General features: G+C 39.9%; 3 protein-coding genes across 3 annotated transcripts; all 3 read left to right on the top strand.

The window, feature by feature from the left end:
* Positions 1 to 395: 395 nt before the first annotated feature.
* LOC148408475 (uncharacterized) lies at positions 396 to 9478 on the top strand. The gene is made up of 4 exons (XM_088441370.1): positions 396 to 1140; positions 1627 to 1836; positions 4171 to 9354; positions 9456 to 9478. The coding sequence occupies exons 1-4, from the start codon at positions 396 to 398 to the stop codon at positions 9476 to 9478; spliced, it is 6162 nt and encodes a 2053-aa protein (XP_088297496.1).
* Positions 9479 to 9887: 409 nt separating this feature from the next.
* On the top strand, positions 9888 to 12018 carry LOC148408474 (uncharacterized). The gene is made up of 2 exons (XM_088441369.1): positions 9888 to 11897; positions 12004 to 12018. The coding sequence occupies exons 1-2, from the start codon at positions 9888 to 9890 to the stop codon at positions 12016 to 12018; spliced, it is 2025 nt and encodes a 674-aa protein (XP_088297495.1).
* A 926-nt stretch (positions 12019 to 12944) lies between these two features.
* Positions 12945 to 18081, top strand: LOC148408473 (uncharacterized). The gene is made up of 2 exons (XM_088441368.1): positions 12945 to 17992; positions 18048 to 18081. The coding sequence occupies exons 1-2, from the start codon at positions 12945 to 12947 to the stop codon at positions 18079 to 18081; spliced, it is 5082 nt and encodes a 1693-aa protein (XP_088297494.1).
* Positions 18082 to 18238: the final 157 nt, after the last annotated feature.

Below are 18238 nucleotides of genomic sequence, written 5' to 3'. Positions count from 1 at the left end.
TTGCAAGACTAAAAACGGTGAAGGCCGGCTTGCAGGAAGTGATTGAGAAGAAACTTGAAAACGTTAACCAGAAATCAAACAAATTAGAAGCCAAAATGGAAGGCATGCAGAAGATGTCCCTTGCCATGAACAACACATTTGCACACCTTGTTCAGTTGACGGACCAAGCTGCAACCATAAGCAAAGTCCTGCTGAGAGGAAGGATCCAGGTGGACCATCTTCTCTCAAACATGCAACTCAAGGAGAAAAGATACGATACAATTTCTACTATGTTAATTTTGAAAGGAAATAATATCGATGAAGACACACGAAGATTAACCATCGAGAAAGAAAAGTTGAGAAAAGAGCTGACAGCACGGGAAGACGACTTAAAAACAAACTTAGCATCGCTAAAAATGGCCAAGGCTAACTTCCGGGTGCTGATTGAGAAGAAACGTGAAAACCTTTATGAGAAAGAACTTAAATTAGAAACCAAAAATGAAGATATCCAGAAAATGTCACTTGCCATGAAGAACACTTTTACCAATCTTGTTCAGATGACAGACCAAGTAGCAAGAAGAAGGATCCAGATGGGCGATCTTCTCTCCAATATGTTGAAACAAAAAGAAGAACTTGATCAGAACAGAGCTGATGTTGATTCTGCTTTAGACAGAGTCAGCAAGTTCGATTTGCTGGAAAATGATATGGATGTTGAGCGGGAAAGACAAGCGATAGAAAAGAACAAGATGAGACAACGGTGGTCTGAGCTGAAAGTGTGGGAAGATCATCTAATGACCACCACAAAATCCCTCGAACAAATAGAGACCAATCTCCAGGAAATGAAGAAGAAACTGGAGAACATTTACAAAAATAAACTCAAATTGGAAGGAAACCAGGAAGGCTTTGAGAAAATATCCTTTGCCTTGGAGAGCACGCTTGCAGACCTGGATCGGATTACCAACCAAGCGTCGCTTAAAGACAAACTACCGCTTACACAGAGGTACCAGATGGCTCGGCTACTGTCAAAAATAATCAAACACGAAGAAGAGCTCGGCGAGAAGAGAGAAGACTTGGACTTTGCTACGGACGCGATCAACAGGGAAAAAGAAAGCTTGCTTTCAATGAAGAAGAATATTGACGTAGATAGAGAAAGTCTGTCAAGTGAGGAAAAGAAATCGGAACAACTGCGGTCGGTGCTCAAAGCGTGCAAAGATCACTTGGAAAATCACGTGCAATCACTAGAAAAAGCAAAGACCAGTCTCTTAGGGACAACTGAGAAGACACTCAAAAAGATTTCCGAGAAAGGACGCCGTTTGGAAATGAATAAAGAAAGCGTGCGGAAAATGTCACTTACCTTGAAGAAGATGTTCGTGGACCTTGAGCAAGAGCCAGAGCAGACATTAAACCAAAAGAAAGTTTTGCAAGGAGAAAGAATCCGGCTAGATCTTCTGATGTCAAGCATGGTGAAACAACGTGACAGGTTTGAGGAGAAGCAAAAAGTTCTTGATGCTGAAAATGTCATAAACGAAAAGGAAACATTTGTTTTAAGTCACATTGATGAAGACGGACCAAAATTAGCCATTGAGAAAGAAAATATACAACGATGGGAAGAAGACTTAAAAAGTAAGATTCCGCTAATAAAAACAGCAAAGGCCAACTTTCAGGAGGTGATTGAGGAGAAACGTGAAAACTTTAGCGAGAAAGCGCTGAAGCTAGAAGCCAAAAAGGAAGTTATGCAGAAGATGATCTTCACCATGAAGAATACGTTTGCAGAACTTGTTGAGATGAACGACCAAGTTGCAACGAAAAGCAAACTTCTGCTGAAAGGAAAGATGCAGTTGGGTGATCTGCTCACAAGTATGATGAAACAAGAAGAACTTGATAAGAGCAGAAAAGATGTCGATTCGGCTTTAGACAAAGTCGGCATTGAGAAGGAGAACGATATTGATGTTGAGTGGGAAAGACAAGAAATCAAGAAGGACAAGATGGATTCAATGCAATCAGAGCTGAAAATGTGGGAAGATTACATATTACCTAACATAAAATTTCTAGAACAAGTGAAGACCAATCTCCGTGTGACAACTGAGAAGACAGTTGAAAACATATCCAAGAAGAGACTCAATTCAGAAACGAAAAAGGAAGACACACAGAAAATGTTGCTCGCCTTACAGAAGATGAGAGCAGACCTTGAGCAAGTGCCAGACCAAATAGCACACCAAAACAAATTATTGGGCACAGCAACGATCCGGCTAGAAGTTCTGCTGTCAAGCATGGTGAAACAAAGAGAAGAGCTTGAGGAGAAGCAAAAAGTCCTTGATGCTGAAACTGAAAGAGTCCATAACAAGCAAAGCAATATCGATGAAAACAAACAAAGGCTAGCCATGGAGAAAGAGAAGATGGAACAACAGGAAGTGGATCTCGCATTATGGGAATATCACTTAAAAACAAACTTTGCAATGCTAAACTCATTGAAGGCCAAATTCCAAGAGGTGACTGAAAAGAAGTTCAAAAATGTCCACAAGAAAGCAATAAAACTAGAAGGCAAAAAGGAAGACCTGCAGAAAATGTCTCTTGCCTTGAAGAACACCTTTGAAGACCTTGTTCGGATGACAGACCAAGTAGGTCCTAAAGGCAAAGTGCTGCTGAGAGGAAGGATCCAGCTGGGTAAGATGTTCTCAAGTATGGTGAAACAAAAAGAAGAATTTGATCAGAACACAGAAGCAGTTGATTCTGCCTTAGACCATCTCAGCAATGAGAGGACCAAGTTGCATTTGCTGGAGAACGAGATTGATGCTGAACGGGAAAGACAAGAAATACAAAAGGACAAGATGGACCTACGGCGTTCTGAGCTAAACGTTTGGGAAGATGACTTATTGACCAAGATGAAAACCCTAGAAAGAGTAAAGACCAATCTCCAGAAGACTACGGAGGTGAGGCTGAAAAACATTTCCAAGAAAGGACTCTATTTAGAAAAGAAAATGGAAGGTGTGCAGGAAACATCACTTTCCTTGAAGAAAATGCAAACAGACCTTGAGGTAGTGCCAGACCAAATAATACACCAAAACAAAGCGTTGCAGAAAGAAAGGATCCGGTTCGATGGTAGTCTATCGAGCATGGTGAAACAAAGAGAAGAGCTTGAAGAGACGCAAAAAGTCCTTGATGCTGAAAACGAAAGAGTTAATAAACAGATGGAAGAAATACTTGAAAAGAAAAATTATATTGATGAAGAGAGACAAAGACGAGCGATTGAGAAAGAAAAGATGGAACAGCAGGAAAAGGAGCTGACCGCACGGGAAGATGACTTTAAAACTAAGATTCCGTTACTAAAAACAGTGAAGCGTAACCTCCTAGAGTTGATTGAGAAGAAACTCGAAAACTTTTACAAGAAAGCACTCAAATTAGAATCCAAAAAAGAAGGTATGCAGAAAATGTCACTTGCCGTGAACAACACACATGTAGACTTTGTTCCGATGATGGACCAAGCTGCAACTATAAGCAAAGTGCTGTTGAGAAGAAGGATCCAGATGGGCGATCTTCTCTCAAACATGCTGAAACAAAAAGAAAACCTTGAAAAGAACAGAGAAGATATTGATTCTGCTTTAGAAAGAGCCAGCAATGAGAATGAAAAGTTACTTATGCTGGAGAAAGATCTTGAAGTCCAGAAGAAAAGTCAAGCAATAGAGAAGGACAAGATGGAACAACGGCGCTCTGAGCTGAAAGTATGGAGAGATCGCTTAATAACCAACTTACTATCACTTGAAAAAGTGAAGGTCAACCTCCAGGAAGTGAAGGAGAAGAAAGTTAAAAACGTTTACAAAACATTCCTCAAATTAGAAGCCAACGAGAAAGGTGTGCAGATAATGACGCCTGTCTTGAAAAGGACGTTGGCAGACCTTGATGAAGTGAGAGAGCGAGTATTACACAAAAACGCACAATTGCTGAGAGGAAGGACTCAGCTGGATGATCAGCTCGCAAGAATGGTCACACAAAAAGAAGAAATTGATAATAACCACCAAGAGGTTGAAGCTGCCACAGAAAGAATCAGCAATGAGAGGACCACGTTATATCTAATGAAGAACAATCTTGAAGTGGAGAGACGGAGATTAACAATTGACAAGGAAAAATTGGAACAATTTGAGTCTGAGCTGAAAGCGCGGCAAGCTCATTTAATGACTAACAAAAAATCCCTAGAAACAGTAAAGACCAATCTCCAGGCGGTTGAGAACATTTACAAGATCAAAATGGAATGTAACCTGGATAAGGTGGAGAAAACATCACTTATCTTGAAGAAGACCCTTGCAGACCTTGATCAGATTACAAATCAGTTGTCATTTAAAGGCAGTTTGATGATAAGACGAAGGTGCCAGATGGGCCGGGTGCTGTCAAAAATGATGGAACAACAAGAAGAACTCCTTGAGAAGAGGGCAAATATGAACTCGGCTATGGGCAGAATGGGCAAGGAACGGGAACACTTGATCTCAATTAAAAACAATATTGACCATGATCGGAAAAGTCTGTTGATTGAGAAGGAGAAAGCAGAACATCTGCTGTGTAAGCTGAAGGTGTTTGAAGATAACTTAAAAACAAACGTGCACTCATTAGAAAAAGCCAAGACCGACCTTAAGAAGACCGCTGCCAAGAAAATCGAAAACATTTCCGAGAAAAGCATCAAATTAGAAATCAAAGAGGAAACCACGCAGAACATATTGCTCGCTTTGAATAAAATGGTAGCTGATTTTGAGCAAATGCCCGACCAAATATTAAACCAAAACCAATTATTGCTTCGTGCAAGGATCCAGCTTGGTGGTCTGCTCTCTAGCATGGTGAAACAAAGAGAAGAACTCGAGGAAAATCGAAAGGTCATTGAAGCGGACACTGAAAGAATTGCGAATGAGAGGAAACAGTTATTTGCAAAGAAAAATAATATCGAAGAAGACAGAAGAAGACTAGCCATCGGGAAACAGAAGATGGACCAGCAGGAAGTGGAGCTGACGGCGAGGGAAGCTCACCTAAATATGAACTTTACATTGCTAAAAAAAGTGAAGTCAAACATCCAGGAGGCGGTTGAGAAGAAACGTGAAAATGTTTACAAGAAATCACTGAAGTTAGAAGCAAACAAGGAAGGAATGCAGAAAATGTCACTCGTCACATTTGTGAACCTTGTTCAGATGAAGAACCAAGTCGCATTTAACAGCACAGTGCTGCTGAGAGGAAGGAAGCAGTTGGGTGATCTGCTCTCAAGTATGGTGAAACAAAAAGAAGAACTTCATAAGAGCCGAGAAGATCTTGATTCATCTTTAGACAAAGTCAGCAGTGAGAAGGAAAAGTTACTTTTGCTGGAGAATGACACTGAAGTTCAGAGGGAAAGACAAGCAACAGAGAAGAAAAAGCTGGGACAACGGCAGTCTGACCTGAGAGTGTGGCAAGCTCACCTAATCACCAGCACAAAATCCCTAGAAATGATGAAGACCAACCTCCAGGAGGTGAATGAGAAGAAACTTGAGATCATTTCCAAATATAACCTCAAATTAGAAAGCAACCAGGAAGGAATCCAAAAAATATCACTCGTCTTGGAGAAAAGACTTGCGGATCTTGATCTGATCTCAGACCAAGTGTCACTTAAAGACAAAGTTCTGTTGAGACAGAGGTACCAGATGGGTCAGCTGCTCTCAAAAATGACAAAACAAAGAGAACAGCTCAATGAGAAGAGAGACGATATGGAATCTGCTAAGGCGAGAATCAGAAAGAAACGAGAAAAGTTACTTTCAGTGAAGAAAACCATTGATGGAGATGGAGAACATCTTTCAATTGAGAAGAGCAAAATAGAGCAATTAAGGTCTGAGCTAAAGCTGTATGAAGATCGCGTAAAAAGCAACAGGAGATCACTCGAAAGAGCAATGACCAATCTCCAGGGGACTACTAAGGAGGGACTCAAAAACATTTCCAAAAAAGGACTCTATTTAGAAGGCGTGCAAAACATCTCGCTTGCCTTGAAGAAGATGCGAGCTGACTTTCAAGAACAAGTGCCGGACCGAAGAATACACCAAAACAAAGTGTTGCAGAGAGAGAAGATTCGGCTTGATGGTCTGCTATCAACCATGGTGAAACAGAGAGAAGAGCTTGAGAAGAGTAAAAAGGTTCTTGATGCTGAAACAGAAAAAGTCATGAATGAGGAGAAAAATTTGCTTGAAAAGAAAAATTCTAATGATGCAGACAGACAAAAACTTGCCATTGAGAAAGACAAGATGGAACAACGGAAAGCGGAACTAAAAAGATGGGAAAATGATGTAAGAACTAAGATTCAGTCACTAAAAACAGTGAAGGCCAGCTTCAAGGACTTGACTGAGAAGAAACCTGAAAACACTGACGAGAAAGCACTGAAATTAGAAGCCAACAAGGAAGAATTGCGGAAAATATCACTTGCCATTAAGAACACATTTGCTGACCTTGTTCAGATGGCAGACCAGGTCGGAACTATAAGCAAAGGGCTGTTGAGACGAAGGAGCCAGATGGGTGATCTTCTCTCCAAAATGGTGAAACAAAGAGAAGAACTTGACAGAAACAGAGAAGATGTTGATTTTGCTTTAAACAAAGTCACCAATGACAAGGAAAAGTTAATTTTCCTGAAGAATGACATTGATGTTGAGAAGGAAAAACAAGCAGGAGAGAAGAACAAGATGGAACAACAGCGGTCCGAGTTGAAAAAGCGGGAAGCTCACTTCATAACATACATACAATCCCTTGAACGAGTAAAGACCAATCTCCAGGCCGTGAATAAGAAAACACTTGACAACGTTTATAAAAATAAACTGAAATTCGAAGGCAACCAGGAAGGCATCAAGAAATTATCACTTGCCTTAGAGAAAACACTTGCAGACCTTGATCAGGATGCAGACCAGGTGACACTTAAGGAAAAATTGCTGCTGAGACAGAGGTACCAGCTGGGTTGGCTGCTGTCAAAAATGGAGAAACAAAAAGAAGAACTCATTGAGAAGAGAGAAGCTATAGATTATGATCTGGAAAGAATCAACGAGGAGAGAGAAAAAATACTTTTAATGGAGAAGAACATTGACGTGGGTAGAGAAAGTCTGTCAATTAACAAGGGGAAAGCAGAACAACTGAAGTCACACCTGCAAGTACAAGAAGATCACTTCAAAACTGACATACGATCACTAGAAAATTCAAAGAGCATGCTCTTGACGGTGACTAAAAAGAGACTTGAAAACATTTCTAAGAAAGGACTCAATTTAGAAACAAAAAATGAAGGCATTCAGAAAATGTTACTTGCCTTAAAGAAGATGCTAGCAGACCTTGAGCGAGTTCCGGACATAAGATTACACCAAAACAAAATGTTGCAGAGAGAAAGGACGTGGCTAGATGGTCTCCTGTCAAGCATGGTGAAACAAAGAGAAGAACTTGAGGAAAACCAAAAAGTCCTTGATGCCGAAAGTGAACGAGTTATTCATGAGAGGGAACAGTTAGCTGCAAAGAAAAATGATGCTGATGAAGACAGACGGAGATTAGGCATCGAGAAAGAGAAGATGGAACAACAAGAAGTGGAGCTGACCTCATGGGAAAATGACTTCAAAACTAACATCCCATTCCTGAAAACAGCGAAGGTCAACTTCCAAGAGGTGGTTGAGAAGAAACTTGAAAACATTTACCAGAAAGCCCTCGCATTAGAAGCCAACAAGGAAGACATGCAGAAAATATCACTTCGCATGAGGAACACATTTGCAGACCTTGTTCAGATGACAGACCAAGTTGCAACTAAAAGCAAATCACTGTTGAGAGGAAGGAGCCAGATGGGAGATCTGCTCTCATGTATGATAAAACAAAAAGAAAAACTGGATCAGAACAGAGAAGATGTTGATTCTTCTCTAGAGAGAGTCAGCAAGGAGACAGAAAAGTTACTTTTGCTGAAGAAAGATATTGATCTTCAGATGGAAAGACAAACAATACACAAGGACAAGATGGAACTCCAGCAGTCTGAGCTGAAAGTGTGGGAAGATCACTTAATCGCCAAAACACAAATACTAGAAACTATGAAGGCCAATATCCAGGAGGTAAAGGAGAAGATAATTGAAAACATTTGCAAAACAATCCCCAAATTAGAAGCCAAGAAGAAAGACGAGCAGATCATGATACCTGCCTTGAAAAGGACACTTTCAGACCTTGATGAAGTGGGAGACCAAATATTACACCAAATTGCACAGCTGCTGAAGGAAAGAACTCAGATGGATCGTCAGCTAGCACGAATGATGAGAGAAAAAGAAGAAATTGACAACTGCAAACTAGAAGTTGACACGGCCACAGAGAGAATCGGCAATGAGAGCGCAAAGTTAACTTTAATGAAGAATAATCTTGAAGTCGACAGACAGAAATTAACGACTGATAAGGAAAAAACTGAACGTTTAGAGTCTGAACTGAAAGTGTGGCAAGCTCACTTGCTGACTAACAAAAAAAACATGGAAACCGTAAAGACTAATCTCCAGGCGGTGAAAGAGAACAAACTTGAGCACATTTACAAAACTGAGATAAAATTAGAAGGCAACCTAGAAGGCGTTGAGAAAATATCACTCGCCTTGAAGAAAACACTTGAAGACCTTGATCAGATTACAGATCAAGCGTCACTTAAAAGTTTACTACTAAGAAAGCGGTACCAGATGGGTCAGCTTGTGTCCAAAATGTTGAAGCGAAAAGAAGAACTCACTGAGAAGAGAAAAAATCTGAATTCTGCTATGAAGAGAATCAGCAAGGAAAGGGAAAACCTGATCTCAATTAAGAATACCATTGATGGAGATAGGAAAAGAATGGTCATTGAACAGGAGAAAGCAGAACATCGGAGGTCTCAGCTGAAAGTTTTTGAAGATAACTTAAAAACAAGCATGCAATCATTAGAAAAAGCCAAGACAATCCTCAAGGGGACTACTGAGAAGAGAATTCATCATATTTCCGTCAAAGAACTTATTCTAGAAACCAAAAAGGAAGTGTTGCATTGTATGTTGCATACCTTGAAGAAGATGCAAGCAGACCTTGAGCAAGCGCCAGACCAAATGTTACACCAAAACCAAGTATTGCTGAGTGAAAGGATCCAGCTCGATGGTCTGCTCTCTAGCATGGTGAAAGAAAGAGAAGAACTTGAAGAAAAGCAAAAGGTCATTGATGCTGAAACTGAAAGAGTCGTGAATGAGAGGGAACAGTTAGTTGCGGAGAAAAACATTATTGATCTAGACAGAAGAAGATTTGCCACAGAGAAAGAGAAGATGGAACATCAGGACATGGAGCTGACAGATTGGGAAGATAGGATAAAATCAAACTTTGCATTACTAAAAACCGTGAAGGTCAACTTCCAGGGGGTGATGAAGAAGAAAAGTGAAAACCTTGACAAGAAAGCAATGAAATTAGAAGCTAAATGGAAAGATTTGCAAAAAATGTCACTTGCCATTAAGAACACATTTGCTGTCCTTGTTCAGATGACAGACCAGATCGCAACTAGAAGCAAATTGCTGTTGAGAGGAAGGATCCAGATGGACGATCTTCTCTCAAACATGGTGAAACAAAAAGAAAAACTTGAAAAGAACAGAGAAGAAGTTGATTCTTCTTTAGATAAAGTCACCAGTGAGAGGGAAAAGTTACTTGAAAAGAAAAAACATATTGAAGAAGACAGACAAAAACTAGCCATTGAGAAAAAGAAGATGGAACAACAGGAATTGGAATTGACAAGTTGGGAAGATAACTTACAAACAAAATTTGCATTTCTAAAAACAGTGAAGGTTAACCTCCAGAATGCGACTGAAAAGAAACTTGAAAATGTCCATCAGAAAGCAATGAAACTAGAAGCCAAAAAGGAAGCCATGCAGAAAATGTCACTTGCCATGAAGAACACATTTGAAGACCTTGTCCAGATGACGGACCAAGTCACAATTAAGAGCCAAGTCCCGCTGAAAGCAAGAATCCAGCTGGGTGATCTGCTCTCAAGTATAGTGAAACAAAAAGACAAACTTGATATGGACGACAAAGATCTCGATTCTTCTTCAGACAAAGTCAGGAGTGAAATGGAACAGTTACTTTTGCTGGAGAATGATATTGAAGTTCAAACGGAAGGACAAGCAATGGAAAAGGAAAAGCTGCAACAACGGCAGTCCCACCTGAGAGTGTGGCAAGCTCACCTAATCACAAACACAAAATCCCTAGAAATGATGAAGACCAACCTCCAGGAAGTGAATGAGAAGAAACTTGAAGAAATTTCCAAACATAACCTCAAATCAGAACGCAACCAGGAAAGAATTGAAAAACTTTCACTCGTCTTGGAGAATAGACTCGCAGATCTTGATCTGATCACAGACCAAGTGTCGCTCCAAAACAAATTGCTGCTGAGACGGAGGTACCAGATGAATAAGATGCTTTCAAAAATGATCAAACAAAGTCAACAAATCAGTAAGAAGAGAGAAGACACAGATTCCGCTATGGACAGAATCAGAACGGAGAGGGAAAAGTTACTTTCAATCAAGACTAATATTGATGGAGATCAAGAACGTCTGTCGGTTGAGAAGGAGAAAGCAGAGCAACTTCAGTCTGAGCTGAAAGCGTGTGAAGATCACTTAAAAATTCAAATGCAATTACTAAAAAAGGCAAAGACCAATTTAGAGGGGATGGCTAAGAACAGACTTGAAAACATGTCTAAGAAAGGACTCAATTTAGAAACTAAAAAGGAAGGCTTGCAGAAAATGTCGTTTGCCTTGAAGAAGACGCTAGCAGATTTTCAACAAGTACCAGACCAAACCCTACGTCAAAATAAAATGTTGCAGAGAGAAAGGATCTGGCTGGACGGTCTGCTGTCAAGCATGCAGAAACAAAAAGAAGATCTTGAAGAGAAGCAAAACGTTGTTGATGCTGACACAGAAATGTTGTTTTTGAAGAAAAACGATATAGATGGAGACACACGAAGACTAGCGATGGAGAAAGAAACGATGGAACGACAGGAAATGCAACTGACCACATGGGAAGCTGACTTAAAAAGTAGCGTTCCCTTACTAAAAACAGCTAAGGCCAACTTGAAGGAGGTGATTGAGAAGAAACTTGAAAATCTTTATGAGAAAGAATTCAAATTGGAATCCAAAAAAGAAGCTATGCAGAAAATGTCGGGTAAGATGAAGACCATATTTGCAGAGCTCTTGCAGATGACAGATTACCTAGCAATAAAAAGCCAACTCCTGCTGAGGAGAAGGATCCAGATGGGCGATCTGCTCTTAAGTATGTTGAATCAAAAAGAGGAACTTAATAAGAACAGCGAAGATGTTGATTCCGCTTTAGACAAAGTCAGAAATGAGAGGCAAAAGTTACTTTTGCTGGAAAAAAGTATTGCTGCTGAGAGGAAAAGACAAACACTTAAGAAGGACAATCTGGACCAACGGCGGTCTGAAGTCAAAGTATGGGAAGATCACTTTAAAACCAACATGCAATTATTCGAAAAAGCAAAGACCATCATCCAGAGTACTACCGAGAAGAGAACCGAAAACATTGCCAAGAATGGACTCCAGTTAGAAATAAAAAATGAAGGCATGCAGAAAATGTCGCTTAACTTGAAGAAGATGCTAGCAGACTTTCAAGTGCCAAACCAAAAGTTCCAACAAAACAAAGTGTTGCAGAGTGAAAGCATCCGGCTCCATGTTCTGCTGTCAAGCATGGAAAAACGAAGAGAAGCGCTTGAGGAGAAGCAAAAAGTTCTTGATGTGGAAACTGAAAAAGTCATGAATGAAAGGGAAAAGATAAACGTCGAGAAAAATGACCTTGATGAAGACGGACGAAGACTTGACATCGAGAAAGAGAAGATGGAAGTGGAGCTGAAAATTTGGGAAGATCAATTAAAAACAAACTTTGCTTTACTAAAAAAAGTCAAAGCCAACTTCCAGAAGGTAAATGGAGAGAAACGTGAAAATATTTCCAAGAAAACACTTAAAATCCAAGCCAAAATGGAAGGCATGCGGAAAATTTCGTTTAAGCTGAAGAACACGTTTGAAGACCTTATTCAGATGACAGACCAAGTCGCAATAAAAAGAAAACACCTGCTGAGAGGAAGGGTCCAATTGGGTGATTTGCTCTCTCATATGGTGAAACAAAAAGAAGAACTTTATAAGAACACAGAAGATGTTTCATTTGCTTTAGACAGAATCAGTAGTGAGAGGAAGCAGTTAGTTTTACTGGAGAATAGAATTCATGTTGACACAGAAAGACAAGAAATTGAGAAAAACAGAATGGAACAACGGCGATCTGAGATGAAAGTGTGGCAAGCTCACAACATAAAATCCCTGGAAAAATTCAAGAAAGATCTCCAGGAAGTAAAAGAGAAGAAACTTGAGCTCTGTTATAAAAATAAACTAAAACAAGAAGACAACCAGAAAAATACAGAGACAGAATTCCTTGTCTTGAAGAAGATGCTTGCAGATCTTGATCAAATTGCAGTGCAAGTATCACTTAGAGACAAAATGCTGCAGGAACAGAGGTACCAGTTGGGTCAGCTGCTGTCAAAGATGATGCAAGAACAAGAAGAACTCAATGACAAGAGGCACAAAACGGATTCTGCTATGGACAGAATCACCAAGGAAAGAGAAAAGTTACTTTCAATAAAGAAAAACATTGCCGTAGATAGAGAAGATCTGTCAATTGAGAAGGAGAAAACACAAAAAATGCAGTCTGAGCTGAAAGTGTGCAAAGATCAAATAAAAAGGAACATGCAGTCACTGGAAAAAGCAAAGACCAATCTCCAGGGGACAACTGAGAAGAGACTTGAGAACATGACTAGGAAAGAACTTCATTTAGAAACTCAAAAGAAAGGTATGCAGAAAACGTCGCTCGCTTTGACGAAGATGCTTGCAGACCTTGAGCAGGTTCCAGACCAAATAGTTCACCAAAACAAAGTATTGCTTCGTGAAAGGATCCAACTTGATGGTCTCCTCTCTAACATGGTGAAACAAAGAGAAGAACTTGAGAAGAAGCAAAAGGTCGTCGATGCTGAAACTGAAAGAGTCATAGATGAGATGGAAGAGTTGGTCGCAAAGAAAAATGATAATGAAGTCGATAGACGGAAGCTAGCCATTGGGCAACAGGAGATGGCACAACAGGAAATGGAACTGGCAGCAAGGGAAGATGACTTAAAAATAAACTTTGCATTACTAAAAACGTTGAAGGCCAACATCCAGGATGCGACTGAAAAGAAACTTGAAAATGTCCATCAGAAAGCAATGAAACTACAAGCCAAAAAGGAAGCCATGCAGAAAATGTCACTTGCCATGAAGAACACATTTGAAGAACTTGTCCAGATGACGGACCAAGAAGCAATTGAAAGCAAAGTGCGGCCGAGAGGAAGGATCCAGATGGGTAATTTGCTCTCAAAAATGGTGAGACATAAAGAAGAACTTGAAACAAAGCAAAAAGTCATTGAGGCTGAAACCGAAAGAGTCATGATTGAGAAGGAACAGTTGGTTGCAAAGAAAACTGATATTGATGAAGACAGACACAGGCTAGCTTTTGAGAAAAAGAAGATAGAACAACAAGAAGAGGAGCTAAAAGCATGGGAGGATGACTTAAACACGAGCATTCCCTTGATAAAAACGGTGAAGGCCAACCTCCAGGAGGTGATTGAGAAGAAACTTGAAAACGTTAACCAGCAAGCACTGAAATTAGAATCCAAAAAGGAAGGTCTGCAGAAAATGTCACTTGGCATGAGGAACACATTTGAAGACCTTGTTCAGATGACGGACCAAGTTGCAACTAAAAGCAAATTACTGCTGAGAGGAAGGAGCCAGATGGGAGATCTGCTCTCATGTATGATAAAACAAAAAGAAAAACTTGATCAGAACAGAGAAGATGTTGATTCTTCATTAGACGACATCAGCGGCGAGAGAGAAAATTTACTTTTGCTGGAGAAAGACATTGAAATTCAGCGGGAAAGGCAAACGATTGAGAAGGACAAACTGAAACAACTGCGAGGCCACTTAATCACTAACATGCAATCACTAGAAATGATGAAGCTCAATATCCAGGAGGTGAAGGAGAAGAAACTCGAGAATATTTACAAAAATAAACTGAAACTAGAAGGCAACCGGGAAAATATCGAGAAAATATCACTAGCCTTTGAGAATACACTTCCAGAACTTCATCAAATTGCAGACCAAGTGTCCCTCAAATACAGTTTGCTACTGAGACAGAGATACCAGATGGATCAGCTGTTCTCAAAGATGATGAATCAAAAAGAACTCCTTGAAAAGAGACAAGCTATGAAGTGTACGATGGAAAGAATAAACAAGGAAAAAGAACATTTGTCAATTGAGAAGGACAAAGCAGAAGAACTGCGTTCTGAGCTGAATGTGAGTGAAGATTACCAAAAAACTCACAAGGAATCATTAGAAAAAGCAAAGACCAATCTCCAGGGAACAACCAAGAAGAAACTTGAAAACATTTCCGAGAAAGGACTCAATTTAGAAATAATGAGGAAAAGTGTGCAGAAAATGTCAGTTGCCTTGAAGAAGATCCTTGCAGAGCTTGAGCAAGAACCAGACCAAATAATACGCCAAAACAAAGCGTTGCAGAAAGAAAGCATCCGGCTTCATGGTCTGCTGGTAAGAAGGATGAAACAAAGAGAAGAACTTGAGGAGAAGCAAAAAATTGTTGATGCTGTAACTGAAAGTGTCATTAATGAGAGGGAACTGTCAGATGCAAAGAAAAATGATATCGATGAAGAAAGACGAAGACTAGCCATTGAGAAAGAGAAGATAGAACAAGAGGATTTGGAGCTAACAGGTTGGGAAGATGACTTCAAAACAAAGATTTCCTTTCCAAAAACAGTGAAGGTCAATTTCCAGGAGGCTATGGAGAAGAAACTCAAAAGCATTGAGAAGAAAGCACTTGAATTGGAAGTCAATGAAGAAGCCTTGCAAAAAATATTGCTTGCCTTGAAGAGAAGATATGCAGACCTTGTTGAGATGACAGACCAAGTAGCAACTAAAAGCCAACTGAGAAAAAGAACCCAGTTGGATGATATGCTCTCAAGTATGATGAAACAAAAACAAGAACTTGATCAGAACCGAGAAGATGTTGACTCTGTTTTAGCCCCACTCAGCAATGATCTTGAGGGGCAAAGGCAAGCAATAGAGAAGGACAGGATGGAGCAACGACGTTCTGAGCAAGCTCACGTAATGGCCAACATAAAATCACTAGAACGAGCAAAGACAAATCTCCAGGAGATGATCTACAAAACATTCCTCAAAATAGAAACCAACAAGAAAGATGAGCAGATAATGATACCCGCTTTTAAAAGGACACTTGCAGACCTTAATGAAGCAAGAGACCAAGTATTACACAAAAACAAACATCTTCTAAGAGAAAGGACTCAGCTAGATCATCAGCTGTCAAAAATGCTGAACCAAAATGAACAACGTGGTCAAAACAGAGAAGATGTTGATGCTTCCATAGAAAGAATCAGCATTGAAAGTGCCAAGTTAAACTTAATGAAAGGATTAAAACAATACAAGTCTGAGCTAAAAGGATGGCAGGATCATTTACTGAAGAACAAAACATACCTAGAAACCTTAAAGACCAATCTTCAGGTGGTGAATGAGAAGAAACTTGAGAACATTTCCAAAACTAAGATAAAATTAGAAAGCAACTTGAAAGGCGTTGAGGACATATCACTTGCCTTGAAGAAGACGCTTGATCAGTTTGCAAACCAGGTGTCACTTAAGGACAGTTTGCTATTTAGAATCCGGTTTCAGATGACTCAGCTGTTGTCAAAAACGGTGAAACAGAAAGAAGAACTCATTGAGAGGAAAGAATATGTGAATTCTGCAATGGACAAAATTAGCAAGGAAAGGGACAACCTGATCTCAGTTAAGAATAATATCGATGAAGATAGGGAAAGTCTGCTGATTGAGAAGAAGGAAGCGGAACAAGGACGCGCAGTGCTGAAATTGAGAGAAGGTCATTTAAAAATGAACATGCAATCACTGGAAAAAGCCAAGACAAACCTTGAGAGGACCACTAAGAAGAGAATTGAAAACATTTCTGAGAAAGGACTCAATTTAGAAACCAAAAAAGAATCCTTGCAGAACACGTTGCTGGCTTTGAATAAGATGGTAGCAGACTTTGAGCGGGTGCCAGACCAAAATCGAGCATTTCTGAGTGAAAGGATCCAGCTTGATGGTCTCCTCTCGAACATGGTGAAACAAAGAGAAGATCTTGAGGAAACGCAAAAGGTCATTGATGCTGAAACTGAAAGAGTCGTGAATGAGAGGGAACAATTAGTTGCGGAGAAAAACATTATTGATCTAGACAGAAGAAGAATAGCCACAGAGAAAGAGAAGATGGAACAAGAGGACGTGGAGCTGACAGTTTGGGAAGATAGGATAAAATCGAACTTTGCATTACTAAAAACAGTGAAGGTCAACTTCCAGGGGGTGATTGAGAAGAAAAATGAAAACCTTGACAAGAAAACAATGAAAGTAGAAGCCAAACGGAAAGGTTTGCAGAAAATGTCACTTGCCATTAAGAACACAATGGCCGACCTTGTTGAAATGACAGACCAGGTCACAACAATAAGCAAAGGGCTGTTGAGAGGAAGGATCCAGATGGGCGATCTTCTCTCAAACATGGTGAACCAAAACGAAAAACTTGAAAAGAACAGAGAGGAAATTGATTCTTCTATAGATAAAGTCACCAGTGAGAGGGAAAAGTTACTTATGCTGGAGAAAGATCTTGAAGTCCAGAGGGAAAGACAAACTCTTGAAAAGGCCAAGATGGAACAACGGCGGTCTGAGCTGAGAGTGTGGGGAGATCACTTAAAAACGAACATGCAGTCACTCGAAAAAGGAAAGACTAACCTCCAGAGGACTACTAAGAAAAGAATTGAAAACATTTCCAAGGACGGACTCTGTTTGGAGACCAAGAAGGAAGCGTTGCAGAATACGTTGCTTGCCTTGAATAAAAAAGTAGCAGACTTTGAGCAAGCACCAGACCAAAACAAAGACTTGCAGAGAGAAAGGATCCAGCTTGATGGTGTGCTGTCAAGCATGGTGAAACAAAGAGAAGAGCTTGAGGACAAGCAAAAGGTCATTGATGCTGAAACTAAACTGGTCCTTAATGCAAAGGAGAACTTAAATGCAAAGAAAAACGATATAGATGAAGAAAGACAAAGACTAGCCATCGAGAAAGAGAAGATGGAACAGCAGGAATTGGAACTGACAGATTGGGAAAATCACTTACAAACCAAATTTACCTTGCTCAAAACAGTGAAGGTTAACTTCCAGAATGTGACTGAAAAGAAACTTGAAAAAGTTTACAAGAAAGCAGTCAAATTAGGAGTCAAAAAGGAAAGATTGCAGGAAATGTCACTCTCCATGAAGAACACATTTGCAGACTTTGTTCAGTTGACAGACCAGGTCGCAACTATAAGCAAAGGGCTGTTGAGAGGAAGGATCCAGATGGGCAATCTTCTCTCAAGCATGGTGAAACAAAAAGAAATACTTGAAAAGAACAGAGAAGAAGTTGATTTTTCTTTAGATAAAGTCACCAGTGAGAAGGAAAGGTTACTTTTGCTGGAGAAAGATCTTGAAGTCCAGAAGAAAAGACAAGCAATAGAAAAGGACAAGATGGAACAACGGCGGTCTGACCTCAGATTGTGGCAAGCTCACTTAGTCACCAACATGAATTCACAGCAAATGATGAAGACCAATATCCAGGAGGTGAATGAGAAGAAACTTGAGGACATTTCCAAAAATAAACTCAAATTAGAAGGCAACCAGGAAAGCATCAAGAAAATATCACTTGCCTTGGAGAATACACTTGCAGATTTTGATCAGATCACAGACCAAGTTTCACTCAAAGAAAGTTTGCTGCTGAGACAAAGGTTCCAGATGAATAAGATGCTTTCAAAAATGATCCAACAAAGTCAACAAATCAGGAAAACGAGAGGAGACACAGAATCTGCTATGGACAGAATCAGCAAAGAGATGGAAGAGTTACATTTGATTAAGTCTGACATTAATAGAGACCAAGAAAATCTGTCGATTCAGAAGAAGAAAGCAGAACAACGGCAGTCCGAACTGAAAGTGTGTGAAGATGACTTAAAAACAAACATGCACTTACTCGAAAAAGCAAAGACATATCTCCAACAGACCACGAAGAAGAGCTTTGAAAACATTTCCAAGAAAATACTCAGTTTGGAAACCAAAAAGGAAGGCGTGCAGAAGATGGCGCTTGCCTT

Source organism: Hippichthys cyanospilos, chromosome 18 (genome assembly GCF_059441005.1).
Source record: "Hippichthys cyanospilos isolate Australia breed blue-spotted pipefish chromosome 18, RoL_Hcya_1.0, whole genome shotgun sequence".
NCBI classification, from domain to species: Eukaryota; Metazoa; Chordata; class Actinopteri; order Syngnathiformes; family Syngnathidae; genus Hippichthys; species Hippichthys cyanospilos.
This window is presented reverse-complemented; position numbering and strand designations above follow the sequence as displayed.

Coding starts and splice junctions, on each gene's coding strand:
- LOC148408475 (XM_088441370.1), top strand. CDS start 396: ATGGCCAAGGCTAACTTCCGGGTGCTGATTGAGAAGAAACGTGAAAAC. Junction 1,141..1,626: donor AGATAGAGAAAGTCTGTCAA/GTGAGGAAAAGA, acceptor TAATAAAAACAG/CAAAGGCCAACTTTCAGGAG. Junction 1,837..4,170: donor GTTGGGTGATCTGCTCACAA/GTATGATGAAAC, acceptor AAAAATCCCTAG/AAACAGTAAAGACCAATCTC.
- LOC148408474 (XM_088441369.1), top strand. CDS start 9,888: ATGACGGACCAAGTCACAATTAAGAGCCAAGTCCCGCTGAAAGCAAGA.
- LOC148408473 (XM_088441368.1), top strand. CDS start 12,945: ATGGTGAAACAAAGAGAAGAACTTGAGAAGAAGCAAAAGGTCGTCGAT. Junction 17,993..18,047: donor ATCAGCAAAGAGATGGAAGA/GTTACATTTGAT, acceptor CTGTCGATTCAG/AAGAAGAAAGCAGAACAACG.